Source organism: Coenobita brevimanus, chromosome 19 (genome assembly GCF_032717465.1).
Source record: "Coenobita brevimanus isolate Jiangsu-jjx chromosome 19, ASM3271746v2, whole genome shotgun sequence".
Taxonomy (NCBI): Eukaryota; Metazoa; Arthropoda; class Malacostraca; order Decapoda; family Coenobitidae; genus Coenobita; species Coenobita brevimanus.
Genome location: NC_136972.1, coordinates 28439721 through 28460143, shown reverse-complemented (window position 1 = coordinate 28460143; position 20423 = coordinate 28439721). Strand labels below are relative to the sequence as shown.

Sequence of the window (20423 nt, the reverse complement as noted above, 5' to 3'; positions counted from 1 at the left end):
GTTTACGACCAGGTTAGGCTAGCCGGATTCTTCCTATGCGAACGCTCCAGATTATCAGCTGTATCTTGCTTACCTCAGTTGCCATAGAAACGTGGCCATCAACTCCACAAGGTCAACATAGAAGGTGGTAAGTACACGTGACTTCTGTTTGCAGGGTGAAATAATGCTGAAATAGTACTAGCACTGCCTAAAATGGTCATGAAGTAATTTTAGAAGGAGATGATGTAGCCTAGATAAGAATAAATACGGGAATTTTGCCATGTTTCACTTCTCGCATATTGACATTATTATTCCTTTTATCGTATCACCATTGCTTTTCTAGTGGAAGTACTGTAGTCGAAGGAAGCTTGTAATCAGCCAGGTATAATAAGGGAGCCGGCAAGGGTAAAAAGAAATGCAGAAATTTTCGTTATGGGCGGCTGTCAATAAAGTTAGGGTGAATTAATAAAAAGTAGCCAATACGAAGGCAGATTAGGTTTTCGTTGTTGAGTAGGGACAAAAATGCCTGCCTTAGAGGTCCTTTTCTCATAGCCACCCATGTCTGGATTTGGCAAAAGTCAGTAGCTAAAATGATGGATTTTTTTTTAAATCATAATGAGCTTGCACAATTGTAACCTTTATTCTAGAGTCTAGGCTACAGTACAGTACTCCCCCCCTGTATTTTTTTTTTTTAAATAAAGTGGGTCAGATATGCAAAATTTACTTGTCTTTATGACCAGTTTGAACCTGACAGTGTCTTCTGTGCCAAATCTGAGTAAATGTGCAGAATAACATACCGGTACATTCTGTTATAGCATTTTTTACCATACTTGATCATAATCCAAGCATGAACAAACTGAACATGACCAAACCTAACTTACTCATGATCCAAACACAAGCAAACCTAACTTAATTTTAAACCAAATATGGTCAAACCTAACTTAACCATATATGAAGCATGACCAGACCTAACACCCCATTTTTTTCAGCCTTTGGTGTGATGACTCTGTGTGTTGGACCCGAGGGCAGCGGTAAGACTTTGCTGCTGCGTCGTTTGGCCCACCTGACCCAGCCCGACCTCAGCCTCACAACTGTGCCCACAGTTGGACTCAACATTGTCACCATCCCAACCCCAGCTGATGACCCCACAGTGCAACCTGTTCATATCAGAGAGCTGGGTGCGTTGTTTGGTGTGGTGGTTCCTTTAGTTTTTTTTATGTTTTGGTGTAAATCTTCATTTATAAATTGCCTTTTTGGCATCTCCAGGAAATTAGCCCTGAAACCTCATTTGTTGCCATGTCTGTTATATTGTGGCTAATGCCAAGCAGTTTTATTTACCACTAGAAACATTCCAAGGTCTGAGGGTTAGGAAAGTCTTTGTGAACCCCTAAGCCTTGGCTGATGACTTTCTGGTAACTGTTTTACTCTGACTAATGCCATACAATATTATTGGCCTTGATAAACCTGAGATCAGAGATTAGCTGCCTGTAATGTTGATTTGCCAAATTTCCCGGTTTAAATGCTAGTTTTATACTAAGAGTTGTGCGGTATTGGAACCTACCCTTGACATCTGATGAAAACTTCTACTATACTGGATGATGTGTGCGTGATTGTGTGGCCAGTTTTGCCCTATGGTGTTTGATAGCTTTTCTGTTGTCATCCAGTCGTTTATACACCTCTTCTCTTAGGAAGGAATTTTGGTCGGGATGTTGATATTGAGTGACTTTATGAGAAATCAAGACATTACACAATTTGCAGCTGCAGTGAAAGGAATTGAGTCAAAAATTTTAAAAAAGGGGGAGAGGGAGGGGGAGGCTAAGGATGAGATGGAGGGATGGGGTGGAGAGGTATATGAGAGAGAGGGGTGTGAGTTGGGAGCAGGGCAGTGAAATGGTGGGGGACAGGGCGATGTGGAGGCGATTTGTTTGAGGCCACTCCATACGGGATTGAGGCGTCTGGCAATAGATAGATAGATAGAAATGAAAGTAGAATTGGCCATTGAAATATGCCAAATATCAGTTCTGTCATCATGCAAGCCTTTTAAGTTCAGCAATAATAAAACAACTGTAACCCCTTGAATCCAGTTATCCTGTTTCTTTACTGCTGATTTCAGAAGACTTGACTGAGGAAGATAATACTTCTTGAAGTGATAGCATTAGTGAATGCTACCTCTAACCCATCCAGTTTGAAATATTTCCCCCAGGATGCATGAAACTATCTGGAAATACCAAGAATAAAAGAAAATCACCTTAATTATCCAAACCTCTTTTCCTATCTAAGGGTGGGGCAAAGTAAACAGAAGTTGCATTATTGAAGTTGTTAAGGCAGCATTAGATGAGCAATACTTTACATTTACTGATTAAAGGACAGCAGTTCTTCCTTATCATGTCTGAGATTAGATAATGGGCTTTCCACATTGCACTTACCGTAGGTGATCCTGGCGTCCAAGTAAATACGAGAATTATTGTAAATGATCAATCTGTATAGTGCTTATTTTGTTTTAAAATACCAATATTTTACTGGTACTTTTCAGCTTTTGCACTGTTATTTTAGTTGTAGATGTTCAGACCTAAGGAACATTCATTACATTTTATAGTGGCCTACAGTATACCATAGCTGGTTTACTACCATCGTCACTTACCTGAGACCTGGGCCACTCACATAACTTGAATACAGTACTAGGTTGTGGTTCTTTGAAATTCGGTTAGCCTTTGTTGTGAGGTAGGAATGAGTCTCCATATTTACTGATCAAATCAGTCTTCCAATCTGACTACACTTGGTTGCCAACTGAACTGAAAGATGTTAGGTACTTGTATCATTGTCAGGTTAGAATTGCTAGATATAGTTGTGTTAACATTACTAAACTCCATGGCATGTAGCTTCGTTTGCATCAGTTTTTAATAGTTGGAATGATGGCCAGGTTTCAGAGGAAATATGGAATCATAAGGTCTTTGTCAGTGTCACCCCTCACAGGATGTAGAATCAGGCAGTGGATAGATAGATAGAAAGATAGTTGAGGGATTATTTTCATCAATCATAAGGCACTGGAGAGGTATACCTTCATGTGGTGGCACTAGTGTAGCTGGGTGTTGGAGCTGCAAAGTTATACATCTTCACTCACCACCCTCTCTATTCTCTGAAAGGAGGATGGTGGACTGCAGGACAGCCTAACCCTGCAGTCTACTGTATTCACATTTCAGATGAGCCCGGGGTTATAACTACTACTACTGTCATTCATTAATACAATATACTGACGACCTATTCACCCTCACCCCATTAGGTGGTAGTATGGCCCCCATCTGGCCAAGCTACTACTGGGGAACACGTCGAGTCATGTTTGTAATTGACATGGCTAACCTGACCCAGCTGGCCGAGGCTACACTGCTTTTGCTAGACCTCCTGGCCCATCCCAGCATGAGGGCTGAGCAGGTGAGTCCATGTATACAGAGGCCAAACACTTTGGCTAAGTCTGATTTAGATTTTTTTTTTTTTTTTTTTTTTTTTTTTTTTTTTTAAATAGGAAAGACTATCAGCCTATATCCTACCACTTCAGTCAGGAAATCTCTCCGAGTCTAAATAGAATGATCTGGAAATAACAGGATTACAACACAGACTGCATCATTGTACCGGGGAGTGAGCAGGTTAGTCAGCCAGATGTTCGTTTCCACTGTGATGAACTTGACTGGGATACTGAAGAAAACATTGCAACTTGGAAAACAACATTTAGGTTAAGAAGAGGCGGGCCCACACAGGCATGAAATTGTGTCTTACAAAATGTGTAGGGAACTGCAATAAAATGTCACCGGTTGGATCCTAAGCACATTTCTCAGTTTTGTTTTTGCACAGCACATGTACAATACTTTCATGTTTTTAGTGCAGTTGGCATTTCCTCTTAACCCCTTCAGTATGGTGTCATGATTTAATATTTCAGTCTGTTTTCTGCCAGATGAATTCTATTGATGTTAAAATAGGAGAACCCTTTTTGTGAAGGAGTCAGGAGCAATCTGTATAAACTCCATCAATACATCATTTTGCCACACCACTAGAGACCTGAAACAGTGAAAAGGTTTGCATCATTTTCTGTTATCTCTTCCATAATCTTCTCTGTTCATATTTTTGTATGTTTTGTTCTCTCTACAACCAACTGATTTTATTCAGTTTGGGATAGGTCTCTTGTAGTAAAGAAGTTAACATCAGCTTGTTATGTTTGTGTTGCACAAGTGTCTGATTTAAGCTTGCTTCTCTTTTTGGTTGCCTCAGCCAAGGATGTAATGTTTTAACTCAGTTTTTTGTCTGTCTGCCTATTAGCAACATTATGAAGAAATGGTTGGCTGGAATTTCACCAAATTTTAAATAATAATTGAAAGCTATCAGAGGAGCAAGTGATAAAGTTTGGGACAAAAAAGACCAAAGGTCAGTGTCAAAAGGGGAATAGTGTTCCTTTGGCAGAGGTATGCACTCTCTGAATGCTCTTGTTTTAATTTGCTTTTTATTTTTGTTTCTTTTGTTTTCTGGACTCTTGTAACACGTCTTTCTGTCTTTCCTTGCAGTGCACCCAATGTGAATTTGCTCCATGGTAGTGGTTGTAGTGGGGCATCTAGTGGCAGTCAGCACATAATAAGCACTGGGATTTATGTTGAAGTAAACAGACATTACTGCCATATTATATGGACTGTGTTGAGGAAAAATACTCCATATGCATAAATAATTGTAAGAGTATAGCCTATTTTAGACATACAGCATTAAGTTTCTGTTAAAGTGTGAGGATTTGTGCCAAAAGAAATATAGGCACTCGCTGAGTAATGTGTTGGATGTGTTCAGCTAAAATGTTACTTTTATCAGCCTAGAAAAATGGCAGGAATTTTTGTTGGAATCCTTCCTGACACATTCAGCATGTGGTCATGAAAAATAATATTCTGTCAGCATAAACAAGTGTCCAAAAATTTGTGTTAGAAGTATATAAACACCCTATAATGCTTAGCATGTATTCTGGCAAAGTGACTTTTTTTTTTTTTTTTTCTGACATATGACAATTTGTGTTCAAGGATTACAAATAGCTACTCACTGCAATATATATAAGATTTGTTAAGGCCTAGCTTCACATTCTGTGAGATGGTTTCAGGTGATACACACTTTGAGTTGTAAGTGAAGCTTCATAGGCTAATTAACAAGCAATTTAGGAATTATTGGATTTAAACCATCAAGTCTGGGAACGTGTCCCAGCAACAGTTTAGTCCTATAACGTTAACCACGGAAGAATAGATAAACTGTCTCTGAGGTTTAAAAATTAAGTACAATAACTGTTTATAAAGAATATCTGTACAAACTGATGTGGTGCAGCTGCTATTCTCTCCAACAAGAAGTGTGTGTTTTCACATGTTTGTATGTTTGTTTATTTTTTTGTTTATCTATTAGCTAGATTACTCAAAAACTAAAAGAGTGATTTGGGCCAGATTTGGTGGGTAGATAGCCCATGTCCCAGGGAACAATCGATTAACTTTTTGGACCGATCCGGATCGTATTACTGATTCTGGATCCAGAATTACATTGCTTTTGTCGGAGAGATAGCTACCCTGAGTGCCCCTCTAGTTGTATATGTGTCAGTTTACTGTATTTTCATCCTTCTGTTTACTTAGTTCAGTGTTTATCCGTCTGTCATTTTGCCCAAGTGCTATATGCAGAAATTTATAAGTTTCTCCAACAGAACAAGAACAACACACCTTTATTCAAGCTTATTTAGTTCTTCATCACATCCTCAGCCATTCTTATCTTCTGTACACTAGTGAATTTGATGCAGTGAATGATTTGAACATTGTTGAGTTGTGCTGAGAAGCCTGAAAATTGATTATTAAATTATGAAATTGCACTTCGCAGAAAATTCGGTATATACCATTACTAAAATCACACTAGTATAGGAAATCAGTGTCACAAATGCAGTACTGGTTAAGAATATGTGTATCTAACTGTCTTGTGTACAGCATAAAAAATCTGTTTTCCAGTGGAACCCAAAAGATCATAAATATTTAATAGAACATTAGTTAGAAAATTTTACATTGAAATTTATTTTTTTGAAATTTATTTTTAAATGCCCTGCAGCAGAAAAGTATTACAGGTATATCTTAAGGAGATGACAGTAATTTGCAATATCGGTGAAATTTTAATGGAAAAAATAGTTAGATGATTAGTGAAACTTTGGCCGTTATGACACTAAAGTTTCTGCCAGAAAACTTACAAAGCCAGAAAAGAACGCATCGTTTTTGATAAAATTGGAGATGTATTCTATTTGAAGGGCAGTTTAAGGTGTAGTAGTTTTTTGTAAGAGATGGACCAGTTTGAAGTGTAGTACAGTGGGCTGTCCAATAAGGAAGAACAGTGAGTTGTTAATGCAAAAGTCAAACTGAAATTTATCAACATGCACAGTGGAGGCTTAACACGCGCTGTGTTGGTACGAGCCAGCCCCGCCCGCCACTGCTTCCTCTCCCTCCCCCGCCCTTGGGCTGCTCTTGTCCAGCCAGCCCTCACCCCGACCTTCATCCTAGAGGCATCTCATGGCCGCAGTGTTGCTCTATCTTGGGCTGGGGAGATGCACCACGGAGATGATAATGAGGTTTTTGTTGGCCATGTGGTGCTTAGGGGGTGTGGTATAGCGGAGGGTGAGGCAGGGGTACTAACGCAGGTTCCCACACCACCACCCATAACTGATTTAACTGTGGTAGTGGATGGAATTGATCAGTGGCAAGACCTTGCACTAAATGCCGAGGGGGCACAGTCAGCGTTCCTCTCCCAGGTTCGAGTGGTTGGGGCATGCCAAGGGGTGCCTCTGTGGCTGGATGGAGGAGCATGTGTAGTTCTCCAAGTCCTCAGCCTCACCCCAGACCTGCCCTATGGTGTTCTGCAACCCATGACGCGTGTGGAAGTTCTCCCACCGGATGAAAGCGAAGGGGAACAAACTTCACCCAGCGTCACTTTCACCCCATCTGATGCCCACCAGGATTCACCTTCATCCCCCTCTTCATTTCCCTCCCATAAGCCAGCACATCCAGACACTTCTGGTTGGCAGGGAGATTCATATACTTCACAGAAACCAAAGGACAGTGTTGATGTTTTTTATACATCAATATTCTCTTACCTCCTTCATAAACTCAAGGAGCACAAGATTCACCCTAATTTTCCACTGAGAAAGCATGTACACTTAGGCTTTAGGGTTGTTCCAGTGCCTGATTGTCTGAAAACAGGGGAGTCTTTGTTTGAATTGCTTTTGAGTCACCCTTCTTTAGTCATAGTCAGTCAATTGAGCATCTCACACACTGCCCACAAAGGCAGCTCAACTTTCCTTGCCAAACTCAGGAAGATTAATTCACCGAGGGATGTGGTAGAGAGTCATTCAGGAGAGGAGAGCAAAGCGAGTGATGAAAGCAAACCAAACAGCAAACCAAGTGGCATTCCTCAGGTGACATGTACTGTCTTGGTATGGGAAAACTTTGTGATTAAGAAAAATGTGAGTGAAAATATTCTAAGGAGACTGAGAATGGTACTACGGGGAAATAATTGCGTAGTAACAGATTCACTTCGCAGGCTTCTAAAACTCAGTATATTTAGTATTGTGGAGTTAGAGGCAGGCAGTGTTTTGACAGTAAGCATGCCAGTGAATGTAACTGCCCTGCCATTAGTTCCCCTGGATGACAACATGGCTAGGGATGTATGTGAGAGGGCCAGGGTAAGGTTGAGGAAAATTGCCGAGGAATGCAGTGTGGTTGTGAATCAGAATACATTACTTGCAGTGGATTGTGGTGAAGGGAGTGTTGATGTGCTTGTTAAAACCAGAGATGACAAACCACTAATGCTCACAAGAACATCAGCCGCTCTTTTAGACATCACATTACTCAAGCATACCCCTTCCGACCTACCACACGTTCAGGGAACAGTCAGTGAACTTAATGACTTCTTCCATGCCAAGTTTACCTACCTTGGGGATCAGAGTGTGTTTGAGAAGCTTAGGGATCATGTTTTACTTAGCCTGGAGAGCCCAAGTTCTAGTGGATTCAACACCCTCATACATGGAAGCAGAGGATCAGGGAAGACCAGTTTGGTGGAATCTTTGGTGGCATGTCTTTCATCCACACCACATCTCTTCCACTGTGAGATCATCCAGTTTAAACAACTCAAGGGGAAAAAAGCAGAGACAGTGGAGAAACGAATACAGGAGGTCTTCCGTGAGGCAATTTTCCATTGCCCATCCATAATCATCTTGGAGGACCTTGACTTTCTGGCCAGTGAGCAGGAACAAGACTCTGGTCCAGTACACGAACATGCACTCCAGCTTGTCACAATACTCCAAGGTCTCCTTGACCAACTTGCGGAGGTTTTAGCAGACCAAACAACCCCATGCCAACTCCAAAACAGCCGCCCCATTGTCATTTTGGCCACCTGTGTTGCCCGAACTGGTGTTCACCCACTGCTGGTTAATCCTCAAGGCCACCACTACTTCCCCACCACCTTCTTTATCCCTCCGCTTGACTCCAGTGGCCGGCTGTTTGCTTTGAAGACAATGTTGAAAGCCCACTTGAAAAATCACTCTCTAGAAATACAAAGCATGTCTCAAAAGAAAAACCAATCTCCCCAAAGATCAGTGACTCAGTTGAAAAAATTCGCACATGAAAAACAAAGCTTGCCACAAGTGAAAAACTCCTTTAATGAAAAGCAAACTGTGGCTCGGACAAAAACCTGTGGACAACAAATCCTTTCTGAATTACATGACTACTCTAGTGAAAAACACACCTCATCTCAAATGAAAAACAATGAAAAACAGATCTCATCTCAAATGAAAGAATGTCTTCTAAATGAACATAGCACAGAGAGTGAAACTGGCAGCATACACTCATCCAGGATACAAATCGACCCAAGAGCAGTGTCACGGCGCATGGAGAACTTTGTGTTGCCTGATCTGAGTCACCTGGCCCTGCGAACATTCCTCCATGCCAAACAAAGATGGCGGGAAGAGAAAAAAGCTGTTAAAGATAGTAATGAGAGTGGGAGAAAAGGACCTTTCCTGCCACTCTTCAGTGCTGAGGGTGCTGGGAACTTCTCATCAGTCATACAGCAGTGGCAGGAGGAAGGATTCAGTATAAAAAGTCCAAGAAAAGGCCCACTCATACCACTGTCTGAAGCTGGTGGTGTTTTAAATTGTGCAACAGAAGTAGATAAGACAGCCATTTTGACAGAGGACGTTGAAGCAGCTTTGGTTGGGTACACTCCACTGGCACTCAGAGGTGGGTGGATTTCTATTTTATTTTTAGTACAGCAAAATACTAACTTTGTATCAGTCATTGCTATACTGTGCTGTAATTTTTTACAGGCTTAGTAGCAGTATAAGTTTTATAGGCAGCTCATATAAGATCAGATTACGTGATGTTGAGCTCCCTCATAAGGAATCCCTATATTGAAGTTGACCATGGTACAGCAGATGTTTTCAGTGGATTAAAAGCTAAATCAAGTCCCAGAAACAGCCAATTACCTCCCAGCATTTGCAAGACACTGTTTGAAAATACTGTTTAATATTATTTGGAATAGTAAAAAAAGTGACACATAATAAGGACTTCCTATAACTTTCCTTTCTAGGTGTTACACTTTCTGAGGAGCCCCAAGAAATGATCCTAGAAGTTGGCGGTCTGCATGAAGCTCGACAAACCCTAGAGGAGACCCTTGGCTGGCCAGCACGTTACCCTGGGGTGATGGGCAGAGTGCGGTCTAGGCTGAGGGCCGGGGTGTTGTTATATGGGCCACCTGGTACTGGAAAAACTCTACTTGCACACACAGTAGCTGCTGCATGTAAACTAAACTTCATCACTGTTAAGGTACATTGAAGGCTCCTTAGTGCCTCTTCCTTGTTACCTGTCAGGATTGTATTCCAATACATCACAACTGTTGTACTTGTATTTCCATATACAGTAGTTGGTGTACATATTGAGGGAAACTAGCAAATCAGCTATTGCTGTAGAGGGTAGAGATGAATTTCAGATATGCATAACTTCATGAGGATTTCATAAATGATTGAACTGAGAGGTAGAGAAGACAAACATTTGTCTAAATTTGGGTTTCAGATCTGTCAGAAATCAGAGGTTTGCGTACATCTTCGTAATCTCTCCTTTAAGAAAACTTTGTCAGTGTAATGTTTATATTACTCATCAGGGCCCTGAGTTACTATCCAAGTACATTGGTGCAAGTGAGGCAGCTGTGAGGGATGCATTTCAAAGGTGAGACCATCCTGTCATGTTTACCTTTCAGAATGTATGTCAGAAAAAAATGAAACAACAGTCAGTCTTGTATTACTTTTGGGGGACCTCAGAATACTGTGCAATGTGCAGTATATACACAGTAATATTTCCTAACCTCTTGTAGACCGTGGTTACTATGTGTGGGATTTGGCAGGGCTGGTACTTAGGGGATGTCCCTCCATCCGCTCATAGTTGCAAAGCTCATAGGTCCCGCTGGGGGGTTCTTTCCTTTATTTAATCTCGAAAATGGCCAGTTCTGTCCCATATTTGGCATGCTGGGCCAAAAGAGGGTAAATTAGTGCTGTACAGTAGACTGCAAATTAGATAAGTTGCACATGTCAGTACCTTGTAATCTTTTCATGCAACAGGTACTGTAAATTGGAAACCGATAGATGGGCTGTGCACTGTAGCTAGCAGTGGAACTTTAATACCAGTTTTTGTCTGTGATGTGTTGTGGAGTTGGTCCCTTTAATTCAGTGTTGTCTTTTGTATTGCAGTATATTTTCATAATCACCAGATTATTTTTTGTAGTTAGCTTACAGAAGTTGTCTGAATCATTGCTTTACTATGCCTTTTCTTCCCAGAGCCAGCCAAGCACGACCATGTGTACTATTCTTTGATGAGTTTGAATCCATTGGTGGTGTACGAGGTAAAGACAGCACCGGTGTGACTGATCGTGTGGTGAACCAACTCCTTACTCAACTGGACGGGGCTGAGGAGGTGGTCGGAGTGTCTGTCTTGGCCGCCACCTCGCGACCAGACCTCATAGACCCTGCACTTCTTAGGCCTGGTGAGTACAGTAATTCAATTAAAGATGTACAGTCATGAACAAAGAAACCTGGACACTCAGGGGCTGAGCTGATAGTTTCTTTTTCCTTTTCGATTTTTCCACTAAATCTTCGTCCATATGAACCGTACCCCCCCATCCCCTTCCTTCCCTCATCTCTTTTCCGTCCTAGCCATATGACCTGGGAAGGCTGGTCATTTGCAGGGGACAAGTAGACACCCCTCACCTCTCTCTCTCTCTCTCTCTCTCTCTCTCTCTCTCTCTCTCTCTCTCAATCTAAACCCTTGCTTTCATCCTTTCTTCTCCCCCTCCTCCCTCCCCCATCTACCATCTCTCTGTCTCTGTCTGTCTGTCTTATATAAATATATATATATATATATATATATATATATGTGTGTGTGTGTGTGTGTGTGTGTGCAATTATTATCATAACGAATGGCATGCTCTGAATTGGAAAGTAAAGATGAGGAGAACTGGCGAAAATGGTGGCAGAAGGGAGTAGGCAAGTATGATGGTGGACGTTAATTGGCCCACAGGGAAATAATGACAGTTCCACATGCTGACGTCTCGAGAGGATTTCCTGTAGTTGTTCCCTCTAAATATGTTCCAGTGTTTTAATTTGTAATGCTTATATCACAGTAAAGGCATACTTTGCACTGACATTATTATTCACTCCAGAATATTGAGAGAGAGAGAGATGAGGGGACAAGTGGTCACTCCTCACATCTCTCTCTCTCTCGTATGCAGATCCAAAATCAGGAGTTGCCTCGCATGGGCCAACCAGCCTACTGCAGTTGTTTTCTTTAAATATATTCTTAAGTTTTATTTTATAATACTTATATCACAATAATAAAGGCATACTTTGCACTGACATTACTATTCACTGGTACAGAATCTTGAAAAAGAAAGTGAGAAAGAGAGAGAGAACAGCTGAAGATGAGCTTCTCATATGTGTGTGTGTGTGGTAGAGTAGCTGTAAGGAAGAGGGAGGGGTGGGTTGTGATCGGAAAAATGTAGGGAGTTGTTTGTGTCAAGGATACACACACACACACACACACGCACACACACACACACACACACACGCACACACACACACACACACACACACACACACACACACACACACACACACACACACACACACACACACACACACACACACACACACACACACACACACACACACACACACACACACACACGGTTCAAGGTCGGCGGATTAGTGAATCGGCATGTATGAGGGCAGGGAAGGGGGGATGGAGAGTGCAGCCTGGCAGGTGCTATGAAGAGAGGGTAAACAGGATGGGGGGTGGGGGAAAGGAGTCGTGAACGAAGAGTGACAGACAAGCCGGGGAAAAGAGAAAATATGACATTTGCCTCGCCTCACCTGTCCAGGTTTCTCTGTCCATGACTGTAAGTGTAGTATCTTATGTATGTACAGCAGGAGTTGTAGTTGCAACCTCAGTCTTATATGAACATGAACCCATGGACTGCAGCCTCAAGTTGCCCTCCTCCTGTAGGTCACCATCCTCCTTCTGGGGGATAGGGAGAGAGTTGAGGGAACCAGGAAGTGGTAGCATATGAGGTAAAGACAGCTCCAAATTTCAGGCTGAAACTACAAAATATGTATAGTGCTTGAACATAAGTCTTCTCTGCAGCCAAAGAATGTTTCCTGGAGTAGGCTGGACTTGTTATCCTTGGATGTCAGCTGGCATAGAAGAACTGAATTCAAACTTGAGGACCTAGAAAGATATAACACTTCCTTGGTAACTAAAGACATCTGTAACCATCCCTTCTGGAATTCAATCAATCAATCAATCAATCATTTCCTGTGGCACCCCATGGGATGCATAGGGCCTCAATGAACTCTCTCCGCCAATATTTGTCTCTGGAATTCAAGGCATCAGATAATGCAGTACATAGATACATACTTACATAGCGATTGGATGATAACAGTGTTCTTTTCTTACACTGCATTTTAATCTCCCTTACAGGCCGACTAGACAAGTGCGTCCTTTGTCCCCTGCCTAGCAAATCAGATCGGGCCGAGATCCTTCGTGTCTTGGCCAAGGAGTTGCCATTAGGGGAAGACATAGATTGGGATGAGGTAGCCAGTGAAACCGTCCACTTCTCTGGGGCTGATCTACAAAGTCTCCTGGCCACTGCACAGGTCACAGTTGCTCGTGAGGCACTGGGTGAGGGATTGTACAAGGGTGTCATACCAGAAGACACCAAGACAGACCAGACTGAGGCCCATGAAGTAGAATCTGAAAATAGGGTGACTGAAACTGAGAGTCATAATTTAGAGGACTTTGAAAAAACTTCGGATCATAAAATACAGGAAGGTACAAGTCTCACACACAAGATGAAAGCCAGTCCACAAACAGGGGATGTGGTTGAGAATGTTAGATCTTTCACCAACTATCAAGAGTGTGAAAATATGAAGCAGACTGGGATACATAACCCCCAAAAAGGTAAAAATGTTCATGAAGAAGATGCACAAAGAATAAAAGCTACTTCACAGAAAGATTTACCAAAGACTATCGGATCTTCCAATGACAGTCAATCTCAGGACCTACAGGGTAGCATGAATGATGTACTGCTGGAGAATAGAAAGAACGTGCAGAGTCAGAAAGAGAAAAGAAATGGTGCTAGTCTTAGTGATTCCTCAAGCAGTTATTTTGTCAAAGTTGAGGTCAGGGAAGATGAACCTTGTGTGAAGCCAACTAGAAAGGGCATAGGAACTGGTAGAAAAGACACCACTGTTGTTTCACGCAGTAGTTCATTCTCAGAGGATGTTTGGGAAACTTGGACAGAAGGGAATAATAGGAAGGATCATGTAGGAGGCAGTGATGTTGGAAATAGCAGTAAGGAGGATTTTGTGGGAGGTACTGATGTTAACTTTGATGTTACTGGTGAGAGGACAGGTGCTAGGCCAAAGACTCAGAGTGTGATTCAAGAAAAGGTTGTTATAGAGAAACATAAGGTTAGGTACAGTCCACACAGACTTAATACACAAAAAAATAATGACAATAATATGGACAGTGACAGTGATGAAACTTCAGCTGATGAACAAATAACAGAAAGTGAAGTAAACAGTTATATGGATAGTCTGAACCAGCAGTACATAGACACAAAAAGTATGTCTCAAAAACTAGAGGCAAGAAACCATTCAGAACCAGAAGAAAGCTCCAGTAAAACCCAAGAAGAGGAGCCAGATTTTAAGATTTACCGAAGACACATTGACATGGCACTAAAAGAAGTGCAGCCTTCTGTTGCAGCGGAGGATCATCGGAAGTACGAGAGATTGTATGCAAACTTCACCAAGTCACGAGAGGGCAGCTTTGGGCCCCCAACACCAGGAAAGAGGACAACTATGGCATGAAGAGATGTATAGTGGTTAGAATAATAGCAATGCCTAGGTTCAGTTCTCAAAAAATTACTGTACTGCAGATTTAAAGTTATAGATGTAACGACACAAAGGGAATTAGGCTGGTCCTTTACCTTTTACTGTACTTTCAGATACAAAAGTCCATTTCCCTGTCCTGCCTCACTAATTTCTGGAGTCGTAGATGCGTCAGTGAAATATAGTGGACAGAGATGCATATTATCATCTACGTATTGATTATCACATGCACCATTGCCCACTGTATTGCATTCAGGTGTATGAATTCAGTGATGAAAGAGATGCTGAAATGAACAAACTTTTGTAGTTGATTGTAGTAGACTGTTGAAGCCCAAAGGGGATAATATGGGATTGGATGTTACCATTCTAAGAAAAAAAATAGCAGAAAACAGAATGCCAGTTTCAATGTTGGTAAAAGTGATTCAGCAGTGAGTTAATGAAGGAGCTTCTACTTTATTATAGCCATAGTCATCTGCTTCTTTTATTTTATTTTCCAGTTTTTTCAGTTATTCATTCATCATCAATTCCTGTGTTGCCTTTTCCATTTTTATGTGCAATATATATGTAATGGAAACTGTGATAATGACTGTGTTGTTCAGCTAGCTACACAAATTTTTAGAGCCTTTTTGCATGGGGTGCTATAGTCAGTTTGTTTTCATCTAACAAAACTGGATTACTCTCATAAGTTGAATAATAAGTCAGAGTTGCATAGTGTTTGATGAATTTTAGTTACGTGGATTTTTAGTTGAGGTAGGAATGAGTTGGTGGTTACTAGTCAAGTCAAGCCTCCAATCTGACTACATTTGGCCATCAGTTGAACTGAAAGGGATTAATGATCCTTGTCAGGTGAGAACAAAGTGACTATAATTTTTTGTTCTTGTAATGGGATCTAGTTAGTAGTATTGTTGACTAAATATAATAATAGTAATATAAGGATATAATAAAACTAGTACATTAAGTTCACATTACAAACCTCTTTTTTTTCTTTTCTTTTCTTTTTTTTTTCTCCAGTGGTATAGAATCCATAGCAAGTAATATAAAAATTTCCCAGATATCTTTTATTTTGTTTCATTTTTGAAGGCTCCAACATGCTTGCATGCGTCAGCCTTGGTCACCTAATGGCAGCTCTCCTTGCAGCTCAATCTCCAGCAACTTCTTATTTAGTCCATTGTCCCTGAGGTTGCACTCAGTGACCTCGTCCCAGGTCTTTTTCGGTCTACCACTTGCCACCCTACCCCTAACATTAACACTTCTCACTTTCTGCACCCAGTTAGCATCCTCCATCCTCTCCACATGCCCAAACCATCTCCATCTACCTCTCCTCGTCACAACGCCAATTCACTCCAGTCCCATCCTACCTCTTAACTCTTCCATCGTAAACCTAGCCCCCTCTCCCCCAGTCCTCGCACTCAGGGACGCACTGCACATCCATCTAATCATTGCCATTTCTCTACATCTGAGCCTGCAAATATCATCTTCCATAACTTCCCAGGTCTCACTACCATACAGCATTACACTCCTAACACATGCCACATGCAGAGATCCCTTAGCATGGAGGGAGAACCCTCTCAAAGTCAGGAGAGGCAACAGCACCCTGAACATCTTCCAACCACTCCTCACTCTAGCCACAGAGCTAGCTCCATCCCCACCTCCAGCACATAACATATCTCCCAAATAACAAAACTCTTCCACACACTCAAGAGACTCAGCAGCAAGCTCAGTCCGTTGATGCCTGGCAATCTCCACGTGATGTCCCTGACACACCACTCAAATGAAATCAGTGTTATCTTGCAGTCTACCTCTAATACCACTACATCTCGTATGCACCCACTCATCACAACCACTGCACAAGATGGAATCACTTCCCATGACCTTGTGGCAAATTGCACATGGCCACTCCCCCTCTTCTTTGACAGTACCACCCCCAGCCCTAGATACCATCACTTGTTATATCTGCATTTATCCTTAAACCCTTGTGCCCCATAATACAGTATATCTCCTTTTCCTAAATCTTTCCTCCGCCTCCCTTTCATTCTCTGCAATCACACAAATCATCAGCATACAACATCTCCCACAGAAGTCCATTTCTGAAGTCATGTGAGAGGGCTTCAAGCACCAGAATAAAACGGCAAGTGTCTTAAGTCTGACCCCTGATGCACACCAACATTCACAGAAAACTTCTTACTCAAATATTCACCCTTACCTGGGTGTGAGCACCCACATACATGACCATAACCATCCTAGTCAGCCTCTCCTCAAGCCCAAGCTTTCTCATTGCCCACTTCACCACCTCTCAAGGGACTCAAAGGCCTTCTCCAGATCAACAAAAACAAAGTACATTTCACTTTTCTCTCCTATATATTTTTCCTGAAGCTGTCAAACAATGAATATAACATCAGTGGTCCCTTTGCCTGGCATAGACCCAAACCGCATCTCATCAGTATTCATTCCTTCTGTAATCATACCTGCTAGAACACTTTCTATCACCTTCATCATCTGATCCAAAAGCTTTATGCCTATGTAATTTCCTCATTCCAGGGCATCAGCCTTCCTCAAGTACACATTTACAATTACACTCTTCAGTCAGTCATCTGAGACAAAACACTCATGTATAACCGTATTTATCAAATCATCTACTAACCACACTCTTATGTCTCCCGAGGCTTTCAGCATTTCCATAGTCAACCCAGACACACCTGCTGCCTTCCCCACCTGCATCCTACCTATTGCCCTGCTCACAGTTGCTGCATCAATCAAAGGCCAAGGGCTAAACACTGGATGTGCTGGCTCCAAAACCTACCCTGTCCCAGTCAGACTCCTCATTCAACAACCGGTTGTAGCGCTCTCTCAGGTGTCTTTAATATCCCCACTATTCACCACTACCTGTCTTTCATCATTCTTCACACACTGCTCACCTGGGAAAAAGTCATATATTTTTTAAACATACATGATTTATAATGAGGACTGACTGTACATGAATTTTACGTGTACCTGTACAGTATATTGTTTCATGGTACCGTACTTGTATGTCGATTTTTATGATAACCAGCTACCCAGCAGGTGTTTAATGAGAATTATGGGTTAGAATGACTGTAATGATGATGATGATGATGATGATGATGGTAATGTTGACTTTTCCTAATGCTTATGGGAATTGACTTTATTTTTAGGTACCAGAAAGGGTCCTGATGTAGATAAACCTCACCTCATGTTTAGGTGGAAAAAAGTCTGGATAACAATAATAATGATGGTGACATGAATAAAATTTCAAGTATGTTCAGTGTGGTATATGATAAGTTAAATGGTTTATGTTCCATGCTAGATATGCTAGGTTTTCTTACTATCACAGTTTAATTACATATCATAAAAATATGTTCAACAGTATAGTTTCTTTTTTTTTTTTAATGCTGTGCTAATAATTTCCCAATCTTAAACCCTTCAGTGAAATGATGGCATTTGTATTTATTTGTAATGCTACCATTTTGTACTACTGCCAGATAGTTAATGTATCATAAGAGAGAAATCACGTGAAGAGGTAGGCAAATTTTATAACACCTTCAGTGCTTCATCTTGTGTCATATTCTTCCTGCTACCAAACAATATTATTTATCGTTGGAGAGATGTCTGTTGCTGGAGGGGTTACAGACAGCCCCCCTTAACCCTCTCAATATGGAGATACAGTAATTATTGTATACCTCTACTGTTCTTGCTACCACCAGTCTGTTTACTTTGTACAACACTGATATGGCTTTGCTTTATTTATTTTTGGCTTTTTTCATAACCTTTATTTTTTGAAGGACTAGTTTTTGTTTCCTATTTTTATTATTTTTTAGAACAGCTTTTGTTGTTGGTATCATCTTATATCCAGTTCCAAGGTAAGTGTCTTGTTATTTTGACTGTTTTTAGATGTTTTAGTGGCTACCATTTGAAATTACAGGCAGTATACATTATAATTCAGGGATATGTACTGAAATATTTTAATATCATACTGTACTGTAAATTTGTAATGAAGGTGGTGATGATGGTCAGTGATAATGATAATAATAGACTATAACAATAATAATGATGAAGCTAATATCCCAGTGTTGTTTTCATATCTCCCCAGGTGGCATTGGTGTTAAATAAGAATGAACTGCCATTAAGTCGCAGTGCCCTGGAAATCCACAATGTGATGCAACTCTCAGCCCTGCAGAAGTATGGCCGTCCACGCATTCTCACCTTTGAAGTCAGTGCTATGGCTGCCAAGGGTCTCAGGCCACTTTTGAAATGGGTTCGTGGCATTGAGTAACTCCCACCTGGATTAGTCATAGGATCATATTCTAAGTGGCTTTGACGATTTTGTAACCCCTCTCCCTTAGCAGTTTATTCTTCACATTACACTTCAGTATCCTCTTGCATGTTCCTGATGCAAACTGTGCTGGCAGCAAAATAGTGTAAACAACATACAAGAAAATGTCAGAGTATGAAATGCAAGATAAACTGGTAAGGGAGAGGTGCTATAAAGTCTCTTGTGCCCCTTAGAATGAGAGCCCTGGACATAGGCAGAGTGTTGTAGGTGATGGCTTTGACTTGTGAGGTCTGTCTTTGAGGAGGTAAAGCAGGGACAGTGAAGGCTAGAGGAAAGAAGGCTACAAGAGAAAGCAGACTGGAATAGTAAGAGTACCTGTACTGGAGAGAAGGGATGGTAAAAACGAATGAAAATAAGGACAGTGGAGGACAAAGGAGAGAGAAAGAAAGAAGAATGAGGAAAGGCAGAGAGGAGTGAAATAGGATGTATGTGAAAAGGTAAGATTTATGGGGAATGGAAACAGGATAATTAAGCTAGAGACAGCAGTGTAGGAAAGGAAGTAAAGGGATTGAAGATGGACAAGATAAGAAAAATTTTCAGAGGAAAATTTTTAATGAAATACAAAAATATTGAAGGATGCATATTTGTAGTTTTCTAGTTTCCATGACTTTCACAGGTGTAATAACCTGAAAGCAGACTGGCACTGTATGGAAGGGTAGTTCAGCTTTAAATTAAGGATGATGTGCTGTAATGCTTTGTACAAACATTCTACTTGGAAACTGAACCAGAAGTTTTATCTGGTCCCTTTTCTGCAGTTCAGATTACATTCCTACTTACAGGTAAATACAATTACTTTATTTTAAAAGACATCTTAAAGTTATAATCTACTTCTCTTGAACATTATTTTTACTAGTCTAATAATACAGAAATATAACTCTGTTTTCTTCTCTAAAAAAGACATCTTGAAGTTATATTCTTCTTCTCTTGAACAGTATTTTTCTGTGTCTAATAAAACAGAAATATACCATAACTTAACTATGAGTGTTTTCCTCTCCCTTGACAGTGACTGTGTATTGCTCTTTCATTAGGAAGTGATTCAACTTGTAGGGAAGTCCATGCTTAGCCTAGATATCCATCACCAAATACATATGGTAGTGGAGACTGTCTCATTGTTCAAGAATTAATGTAAGCCAGTAGCTGCATGTCTAACTAAACTTCATTTTTGTGTTACAGTTCAAACTAATGACACTGTGTACAGAATTGTGTTCATGGAACTGTATTCATCTCCATGATATTTCTGCAGCAATTCTGAAGGTTAGAGGTGTGAGGAGTCAAAAAGGATGGCTGTTGTTAGTGCATGAAAAAGTGAGATATGGAAGTTAATGGAGCTAAAGGATTGAAAAAATAAAAATTGATGGATGTCAGTATAGAGGTAGGCATGACAAAGGCTGCATTCAACTGTTAACTTGGCAGTCAACAGATCGCCTCTTTCTTAGGTGTGTATGGAAGGGCATCTAAAAAATAAAATGTGGAGGCCTTTTTATTTTGAATACTTGGATGTTTGAAGGATTGTGTGGTCCATTTCACTAGGCATTATCCTTGTTTACTTTCATGCTTCTGCTTTCTGATTCTGGATCCTTCATCAACCCAATTGTGTGGTCCATTTCACTAGGCATTAGCCTTGTTTGT

The 20423-nt window shown here is 40.9% G+C and overlaps 2 protein-coding genes across 2 annotated transcripts; both read left to right on the top strand.

The window, feature by feature from the left end:
- The first annotated feature begins 976 nt into the window (after positions 1–976).
- Positions 977–18820, top strand: LOC145391659 (ADP-ribosylation factor-like protein 16). The gene is made up of 3 exons (XM_080266208.1): positions 977–1157; positions 3260–3408; positions 18552–18820. The coding sequence occupies exons 1-3, from the start codon at positions 980–982 to the stop codon at positions 18732–18734; spliced, it is 510 nt and encodes a 169-aa protein (XP_080122334.1). The 5' UTR covers positions 977–979; the 3' UTR covers positions 18735–18820.
- LOC145391600 (peroxisomal ATPase PEX1-like) lies at positions 6392–14425 on the top strand. Its single transcript, XM_080266143.1, has 6 exons — positions 6392–9248; positions 9598–9833; positions 10168–10232; positions 10838–11043; positions 13035–14031; positions 14086–14425. Exons 1-6 carry the CDS (start codon positions 6392–6394, stop codon positions 14423–14425), a joined length of 4701 nt encoding a protein of 1566 aa, XP_080122269.1.
- Positions 18821–20423: the final 1603 nt, after the last annotated feature.